This window comes from Citrus clementina, unplaced genomic scaffold (assembly GCF_000493195.1).
Source record: "Citrus clementina cultivar Clemenules unplaced genomic scaffold, Citrus_clementina_v1.0 scaffold_2, whole genome shotgun sequence".
In the NCBI taxonomy this organism is placed as follows: domain Eukaryota; kingdom Viridiplantae; phylum Streptophyta; class Magnoliopsida; order Sapindales; family Rutaceae; genus Citrus; species Citrus x clementina.
The window spans coordinates 21,914,090-21,924,028 of NW_006262688.1; the positions used below are offsets into that span (position 1 = coordinate 21,914,090).

At 34.5% G+C, this 9,939-nt stretch overlaps 1 protein-coding gene across 5 annotated transcripts; it reads left to right on the forward strand.

Annotated features, from left to right (window-relative positions):
- The first annotated feature begins 1,004 nt into the window (after positions 1–1,004).
- On the forward strand, positions 1,005–7,674 carry LOC18050392 (homeobox-leucine zipper protein HDG2). 5 transcript variants are annotated; one of them, XM_024190259.1, is made up of 14 exons: positions 1,005–1,353; positions 1,461–1,549; positions 1,701–2,010; positions 2,652–2,866; positions 2,986–3,103; positions 3,255–3,443; positions 3,557–4,000; positions 4,107–4,208; positions 4,454–4,654; positions 4,778–4,952; positions 5,098–5,369; positions 5,934–6,029; positions 6,114–6,510; positions 7,192–7,674. In XM_024190259.1, the coding sequence occupies exons 3-13, from the start codon at positions 1,906–1,908 to the stop codon at positions 6,486–6,488; spliced, it is 2,292 nt and encodes a 763-aa protein (XP_024046027.1). In that variant the 5' UTR covers positions 1,005–1,353; positions 1,461–1,549; positions 1,701–1,905; the 3' UTR covers positions 6,489–6,510; positions 7,192–7,674. The 5 variants fall into 5 exon arrangements, with proteins under 5 accessions (XP_024046027.1, XP_024046028.1, XP_024046029.1 ...); XM_024190260.1 differs by having other exon boundaries at positions 1,863–2,010; XM_024190261.1 differs by having other exon boundaries at positions 1,461–2,010; positions 6,123–6,510.
- Positions 7,675–9,939: the final 2,265 nt, after the last annotated feature.

The following is a 9,939-nucleotide window of genomic DNA, read 5'->3' on the forward strand; positions in this document are numbered from 1 at the left end:
GTGCGTGTGTTCAAATGTCATTACAAACAGGATTTAATTTACATATTAAATTGCAAAGTACAGTCTATAAGAGTTTACTTTCAGGTAAGATTAATGATTAATAAATAATTATAATAATATTAAAAAAATTGGAAGATCATAGTGTACAATTTTTTTTTTTAAGTTAATATATAGTTTCACTAAACATGTATTATTATTGTCAATGAGTTCAAATTTCTAAACTTTTTGAAACAAAGGTTAGAGATAGCCATAGTGACTATGAGCAACGTCTAAAATAAAAAGAGCTTATCCAATATGTTGTATGGATGGGCAGAAAACACGGGACTCATTTAGGGGAAGAAAAGAAAAAAATCGATTAAAAAATTAAGAAATAACGTTAATTCGTGCCAAGAAATTTTGTAGTGTATGTGAGATTCATAGTATTTGGCCTTTTTTTTTTGGGTTCTTGATTAAGTTTTATTACTGATAGCAGATAAGTTGTTCAAATAATAAAGATTCGTATTTTCTACAATATATTAAATCCATATATTCTATTATATGTTGTGTTAATGAAGAACCAATCCATGTTCATTACATACATAATTTCATAGTTTTTCTTGTCTATATATACCGGCAATTAAAACATAATTAATTGTTAAATCATTTTTTCTTTGTTTTGTTTTACATGTATCATTACTATTGAATCTTTTACAAAATCAAAGCCATTATTTAAAGATAAGTTGTGCATACGAGAGTTTACTTGGGACACATTACTCAACATTATTCATAAATTCACATTCATCCACCCAATAAGAAAGTTTCTATGCGTCCGCTCATATTCTGAAAGAATTCAAAATAAACATAAAAGTGAAATGAAGGTAGTAGAAATTAAGGTGGTGTAATGAAGGGGATAAATCAAAATTATGGAGTTTGGTAGCCGTCATTCGTTGCACCATACGCTCTCATAAATTAATAAAAAAATAAAACACCAAATGCTAGCTCTTTATCTTTCTCTCTCCCTCTCATAGTAATTACACCTCTCCAGTGTCCACCATTAAATGCAATTGCACCCTCTCTATACGCTCTGCAATAACTCCTCGCTGCCAGAATTTTCTCCATCTGTTCCCCTCTATCTATTTCCTCCATTGATACTTTCTTCATCATCTTCTTCTTCTTCTTCTTCTTCTTCTTCACTTTTCCTGTTCCTTTTCTCACTTTTTTTTTTTCTCTTTTCACTCTCTATTTCTCTAACCTTTTACCCTAATTTCTCTAAAAAACCACATAAGCTAGCACTTCCCATAAAAGCTCAATCATCAAACCCACCACAAAAACCAATTTAAAACCCTTAACGCAGTAGCTTTACAAGCAACAAAGGTACCTTAAAACAGATCTAAACCATTCTCTTGGCTAGGGCATCCAAAGGGTGTTTAATTTGAGAATCTCTTATGCTTTTACGTTTTTATTTGGTCTTTGTGCTGCAGATAGAGCTAAAGTCAGTAGTATAAGGAAAGGAAACGCCGGTTTTGTGATAGACAGAGAAAGCATAGTTGGATTCTCCGTGATCTTCGTTGTGCGTTATTTAGATTTTGAAACCGGATTTTTTTTTTTATTATTATTTTTTTGGCTTTGTCTGTCAAAGGGCCGTATCAAATTTGTCAACTCTTTTTATCTATCTATTAATATTCTCTTTCCCGTGCATTGGCTCGTTAAAAATCAAATAGGTTTTCTTTTCAACGGACAAAGAAACCTTAGTCAGCTCAGTTTTTGCATTTTTTTTTCTGCACATGGTATAATCATCTCTCATCAGCATTTGGTTTTGCACAAAACACAATATACAGCTGCGAATTTAAACCAAACTTATCTGCCCTAATTTCTTTATCAAGCTCCCCCAAAACCAAGGACACACTGAGTAGCTAGACTGAAAACATGCCAACCGGAGTAATGATTCCGGCAAGAAACATGCCGTCGACGATCGGTCGTAACGGGAATGTTGGTGGACTTGGATCATCCTCAGGACTCACCCTCAGTCAGGTCAGGACTTGATCGAGTTTTGAGTTTTCCTCGTGTTTCTGCTCTTTTGAATCCATGTTTTTTTGCAAAGACCTTTTAATTATGTGATTGTCGACATATTCTGCTGCCGGTATTTTAGATTTGTGAATCCTGAATCATCTTATCATTGTCTTCAACTTTATTTTTAAAAAAGAGGACTTTAAAAAGTTGGATTACGGCAGTGATCTGGCTTTAGTGGGACTAATTTTCTATTTCAAGCAAAATCGTTCTCGATATTTGCAAAACGCGTAAAGTCTTTTGCTCTGCACAGTCATACACAGAGAGAAAAAAGAAAAGTCATCTCTTATAAAATCTGACTTCACAGCTTCTATTTCACTTTCCGATGTAGTAGTAGTATATATCTTCTTAAACTGTGGTTCTTTCTCTTTCACAAAAACGAAATAGTTTCCCCCCCCCCCCCCCCCCTCTTTTTTCCCTTGAATTTAGTCCTGGCAAAGCTTCTTCTCATCATAAACTCATACATTTTTTTAATTTTGTTTTGGATGTGTTAAGAGACATCGGTTTTCCATTTATTCTTTGAGTGGAATTAAATTTCCAAATTCTGTTGTTAGATTGAAAAACCATAAGCTTCGGAATCTTAAAGATCTGTAGAAATGTTCCAGCCAACAAACATGATGGAAGGGCAGCTTCATCCTCTAGACATGACCCAAAACACATCTGAAAGCGAAATGGCACGTTTAAGAGAAGAAGAATTCGACAGTACTAAATCTGGAAGCGAAAATCATGAAGGCGCTTCAGGTGATGACCAAGAACAGCGTCCTAATAAGAAGAAGCGATATCACCGCCACACTCAGCACCAGATCCAAGAAATGGAAGCGTAAGTTCAATATTGGTAGTTAATTGAACATATTTTTGTAAGCATATTATTATTTTTTCCTTATTTTCTTAAACTCTCTTTCTTTTCTTTGGTTTCGATTATCTTTTTCGTATTATTAGTTTCTTCAAAGAGTGTCCACACCCAGATGACAAGCAAAGGAAAGAGTTGAGCCGTGAATTAGGGTTAGAGCCTTTGCAAGTCAAATTCTGGTTCCAAAACAAGCGCACTCAAATGAAGGTAGTCTAATTAAAGCTCTATTTACGGTTTTATTTGGACATATTATTTGATCAAGGGAGCCGTTGTAATATCTCTTTTCCTTCTCAGCCGGAATGTTTGGTTTATTTCGGTTGCTAATCAACCTCTAAGACATTCTTGACTCTTTCAACAGACCCAACATGAGCGCCATGAGAACACACAGCTTCGAACCGAGAATGAAAAGCTTAGGGCTGACAATATGAGGTACAGAGAAGCTCTTAGCAATGCCTCATGTCCCAATTGTGGAGGCCCTACTGCTATAGGAGAGATGTCTTTTGATGAACATCACTTGAGACTTGAAAATGCTCGATTAAGAGAAGAGGTACGACAAGAAAATGGGACTGTTATATATGATAATTAACTTATTTTCTTTCTTCCAAATAATATTTAGTAATAAAAGAATCTTCCAATTGTGTTTGTTTGTTCGATATTCAGATTGATCGCATCTCAGCAATTGCGGCAAAGTATGTTGGCAAGCCTGTGGTTAACTACCCGCTTCTCTCTCCACCGGTACCTTCTCGTCCCCTTGAACTAGCTGTTGGTAATTTTGGTGCTCAGCCAGGCATTGGAGGCGGTGAGATGTATGGAGCTGCTGATCTTCTTAGGTCAATCAGTGCCCCGACTGAGGCTGATAAACCTATGATAATTGAGCTCGCAGTTGCAGCCATGGAAGAACTTATCAGAATGGCTCAGATGGGTGAACCTCTATGGATGACTAGCCTTGATGGCACGGCGGCTGTACTAAACGAAGATGAATACGTTAGGACTTTTCCTCGGGGAATCGGACCTAAACCAACTGGATTCAAATGCGAGGCTTCTCGAGAAACTGCCGTTGTTATCATGAACCACATTAGCCTTGTTGAAATTCTAATGGATGTGGTGAGATAAATTAATGTCTTCTATCTGTTAGGGTTTCTATTATTAGTACAATAGACTATGATGAAAACTAATGTTTGACCTATCATCTTAATTTTTTGATATTCAGAATCAGTGGTCAACTGTGTTTTCTGGCATTGTTTCTAGAGCTATGACTCTAGAGGTATTATCAACAGGCGTTGCAGGGAATTACAATGGAGCCTTACAAGTGGTAATATATAAATTATACCTTTTTCTCCCATCACTTTGATAACAATTTAGAAAAAAAAAAATCAATTTTATGCATCGTATTATACACCTATACATTTAATTTTGTACTTTGATATGAAAGGAAGACGATTAATTGCAAACCCTCTAATGGCTTACATAGCTGAAAGATATGAGCCATACATATAAAATGAGTCTTTTGGAACCAATTAATGCTTCTTAAATTGTTTTAAATCTTTGATTTTCCAGATGACTGCAGAATTTCAAGTCCCTTCGCCACTAGTTCCAACTCGTGAGAGTTACTATGTGAGATACTGTAAGCAACATGGAGAAGGAACTTGGGCTGTAGTTGATGTCTCCTTGGACAACTTACGCCCCAGTCCTGCAGTTAGATGCCGGAGAAGGCCATCAGGATGTTTAATCCAAGAAATGCCCAATGGATACTCCAAGGTAAACAGTTTTGAGAATATTATTATTTTGGGACAGAATTAAATGATAATTTAAAGTTCTACTGATATTTGATTTTGGTACATCTACTCACATTTTACGTTTTTATTACCTTTAATGCACTAGGTTACATGGGTTGAGCATGTTGAGGTTGATGATAGGGGTGTACATAATCTATACAAGCAGCTAGTTAGCACTGGCAATGCATTTGGGGCAAAACGCTGGGTTGCTACCCTAGATCGACAATGTGAAAGACTTGCAAGTGTCATGGCAACCAATATTCCAACTGGAGAAGTTGGTGGTATTGTCACAAATTTCATTTTCTCTTCTAATTAAGTTATCAATGAAGAATTAATCATCACTAACATAAGTTAATCATATCTTTATATCGTAACATGTTCAGCTAGCATATGATGTAATAAGTTACAATTGATGTTATTCTTCAGTGATAACAAATCAAGATGGGAGGAAGAGTATGCTGAAGCTCGCTGAAAGAATGGTAATAAGCTTTTGCGCTGGAGTGAGTGCTTCAACTGCTCATACGTGGACGACATTATCTGGAACTGGAGCTGATGATGTAAGAGTCATGACTAGAAAGAGCGTAGATGACCCAGGCAGACCTCCTGGCATTGTACTAAGTGCTGCAACCTCCTTCTGGCTTCCTGTTCCACCAAAACGAGTTTTTGATTTTCTTCGTGATGAGAACACCAGAAGTGAGGTATAGGAGCTTGATCTTGAAGCATTGGTTTTTAATATTTTTATTAGTATTATCTTTTAATGAACACTGATATTTGAACACCATCACCACAGAAAATAGAATACTATTTATGTTACAGTATCACTGTAACACACAAAATGACAGTATTGTTCATGCTATATGGTGCTGCCGTTTCGATTATGATAGTGTTTGTTGGTGATCAAATATCATTTTTCTTTCTTAATAAGTGTTTTTTTCTTAATAAGATCTTATGTTATGCTTTACGGCTACCGTATTTTGACATGGTCTATTAACAATTTTAAATTTAAAATTGATATTAACTAGATTTGTTTGCATACTGGCTGCTTTATTTCCTGGCTAATTAAGGTGTATTTTATTTGGATTATTTTTAATGTGCCTGACCAATGTGGAATTTGAATATATATTGTATCATTCTTAAATCTGTTTTGTACCATTTCTCTCATGCCAATGATTATAAATGAAATGATAGTAAGATTTTTGCCTCAAAAACAATCTCATAGTCTTTAGTAAATTTATATCAAAATTAATTTCTCATAATTGCAGTGGGATATTCTGTCAAATGGCGGAGTTGTCCAAGAAATGGCACACATTGCAAACGGCCGGGATACAGGAAATTGTGTGTCTTTACTAAGAGTGAACGTAAGTCGGTAACATATATTGAGTAGTATTATTGTTTTAAATATAATGTTAATGTTCCCTTTTCAGTAATTAACGATTCATCAGTGCCTACAGAGTGCCAATTCAAGCCAGAGCAACATGCTGATTTTACAAGAGAGCTGCACTGATCCAACGGCCTCTTTTGTTATCTATGCTCCTGTTGATATTGTTGCCATGAATGTCGTTCTTAACGGGGGAGACCCCGATTATGTTGCCCTTCTACCCTCTGGATTTGCCATACTTCCTGATGGAACTTCATTGCACGGGGCCAACATTGGTGAGGCTGCTTCCGGTGGATCTCTACTAACTGTTGCATTTCAGATTTTGGTAGATTCAGTTCCTACAGCAAAGCTGTCGCTTGGTTCTGTTGCTACTGTTAACAACTTGATTGCTTGCACTGTTGAGAGGATAAAGGCTTCTCTGTCATGCGAGTCTGCATGACCCCTTAAAGCTTCAATTTTAGGTGAAGTGAATCTTCTCACTACTTTTATTAAGTTCTTAATTCTCATTGACCAAAAAAAAAAAAAAAAAATTAGGTTCTCAGTTCCCTAAGGTGTTGGTTTCTTAATGTTCAATTTTACTCTTTGGGTTTTGAAAAAAATGTCGGCTCTAAAAATGGATTTAACGCTGAACAAAAAATAATAGGAAAAATCTTTTAGTGTGATTTAATTGTTCAATCAATTTGTGTCATTTATTTTTTATTTTCTCTCATTTATCATAATCTTGAGAAGTTTTTTACTGCTGTTAAAGCCTTGCTCTTATCTATTCACTATTTACTATGTGTATATGAAGTATACAAATTACAAGATGTGACTGAAAAATTAGCAATACTCCAAGAACACCCCAAGAATTTTTCCTTGATCACTATGATGTTTCGTAACCGTAATTCTAAAATAATGTATTAGTAAGATTTATTTATGAGCCCACAAATGACATGGTATGTTAGGTCTTATCTAAGATATTTCTATTAACTGAGAAATAAACTTTGTATCCAAAATAATAAGGCAAATGATGAATTACACGTTTATATGAGCTATTTAATTTCAAATTAATGATTTAGTAATAGTCAATACAACTTCTTGTCTTTATTATATTCTCAAGGTGCTTTGAAACGTTCACTACTTAATTTGTTTGGTGGTTGCAGAAAGATCAACAGAAGAAGGAAAAAAGAAGGAAAACAACATCAAGAAACAACAAAAGTGATGGGAAATATCGGCTTATAGATGATGGGGTTAAAGTCAAGAGCGCACCTTACATGACCCTCTTTTGTTTATGGTGCTGGATGTGGTGCTTCTTTAAGAAAAGTGAAACATCCTAGGGCATATTCAAAGTATGTGAGGATTAGAGGTTCGGGTATTGACTTTCCCAAACATGAGTAAAATTAAGCAAATGAATTATAAAGACCTTGTTAACTTTGTGGCTAGGGTTTTAATTATTTAGGTTTTTGTGTTAAGTGCGGTTTAGTTCCTTATTTTATGTTCTTTTTTCCTTCTTTTTTTTTTTGTTATTTTGTGTGTTTTCGAAGCTCTAGTGGGTGTGCAAGGGCTCACTCCTACTAGCAGACATTGGCTTCCTTTTTCCCAATTTCAGAGCTTTTGAAATGGACTGCCTTCTTTTTTTGCCTGCTTATTTTCGCTTTCTTTGTTAACATATTAGTATGAGTTTCCTTTTACATCATTTATTGACCTTATTCTTCAAATGGGATTTAATATGGTGACGGGGACCAACTCTGGTCAGTAATCCAAAGTATTTCAAAAAAAATTAAAAACAACTCAAAATTGGCCCGAATCGTGAATTAAATTGGCCCTAATAAATTTCATGTTTTTACGAACAACTCAAAATTTTGACTTGGCTCCTTACAGGACACGGCCTTCATTCCTTTTACTTTTGGATCGTATTTAGAAGTAGATGGAAGAATAATCAAGAATCAAGATAAAGTAGACGGTGCCTTCATTTACCAAAACAAAATATTAAAGACGACAAAAGGCAAATCATGAACAACCAAAATCAACAAAATTAGGAGTCGCAATTCTAATATTAAATAGTCTTTCGACAATTAACGATTTTTTTTTCCCATTTCTTATTGTCTCGAATAAAAATTTAGACCAATTAATGCTATCAATATTGGTTAATGTTACATGCTGGAAGTCGATTGATTAGCAAAACGACTTGAGATGAATTCTTTTGAAGTTTAGAATTGACTCCAAAGTATTTGCCTGCTTTGGTGCCTTACTTTAAATTTCAACGGATTTGAACTTATAGTAGTTACTAGTCCGTTTATGTTGGAAAAATAATCCGTCACGTTGGATTTGATATCCCTTTTGGTGATTACAGAAACAAATTTATGATTCACAGCTAGTTTAGCACTAATGCACATCATAAATGGTGGATTAGTTTGGCAATTAACAGATGTAACTGAAAATGCAATTAAACAACATGAAAGTGAAGTCATTGCGTTTGCTCTCAAAAGTTTTAAATCGACTTTTAATGGGTCGAAAACAAATTGTCTAGAGGCTTTTACACTTTTGTTTCATTACTCTTAGACAAAATGCAAAGTCCGAAGCAGGTGCGAACGTGGTTCCATGGGGCTATCATGAAGAGATGATAAACTTCAATGGACTATAATACAAAATAACATAAAATTAAGGGGCATAACGTAATATCTTTAAAAAATTGGTCTAATTAACATTTCAGACTTTTACCTTCGCTAAAATTGTAGAAAGGGCCGGGAGGGTGCGAGGGCTTGGCCATAAATAGGGTGGGTAAAAATGCCCGAAGCAGTCGATTGATTAACAAAAAAGTCGGGAGAGTGTGAGGGCTTGTATAAGGATTTGAGAAAAAAAAAGTCAGGGCCAAGCTCAGGCTCACAATTTTTTTAAAAAATAAATTTATAAATTAGAATAATATATTAAAATTGAAAAACAATAGAAAATTAAAAAAGAAAAAAAAATTAAATTCCTAATTCATAAATCAATTATGATTAAAAAAACTAAAATTTATTATTGATTATAACAACTTATTGATTATTAACTTATTTCAAATTTACAACAATTTAAAAAATTAAAAAAATAAATAAAAGCTCGAGCCCGACCCAGGCCTAGGCCTTATGCTCATTTTAAGTGGGCTTGGGCCTGGGCTTAGAAAAGCCCAGCCCAAGCCCGCTTTTTGCCAATCCTAGCCACAAGTAGGTTCACCATGGTTCAAAGGTAAATTTGATATTTTAACATATAAATTAACATTAAATAAAATACACTAAATGAGGCATTAAAAAATTGTAACTATCTGGATTTTAAAAAAAAAATTCTATGATGGGCAAAGATGCCTTTACGTTTTTCAACTTTTTTTTAAGGGTAAGGGACGGACAAAGGCTATTAATTCATTTTTTACCCTCTTACCTCCTCAAAATTTGAACTTAGGAAGGCAATCCAATAAAACTGCTTGAAATTCACTCAACCATATCCTTGGATGCAAATTATTCTATTGAGACTTAAATTTAGCACTTGGGTCTTAGAAACACTGCTCCTTACTACTAAATTAGTTCGTCTCCTTTTAAATACTTAAAGAATACATTAAATTAATAATTTTTCTTTAGAATAATGGTATTCGACCAAACTGCTGATAAAGGGGTGCAAAAATAACACCCGCTTGCTGACTGGTGCTGTTTTGGAACCATTTTTTAGCATTTAAAACCAAAGATATCACCCTTTGAGTTATTATTTTTATTATTACTACTACTGCTGCTACTATCATTATGATTATTTTTGCATTAACCTACTCGTGGTTGGATAAAAAGCAACTCGGGTGGTTTATCTAGAGGAAATCCTAATGTTTCCACTTGTGGTAGTCTTTTCGAAAACTCCATCACTGATTTTTACTTTTATTTATTTAATTT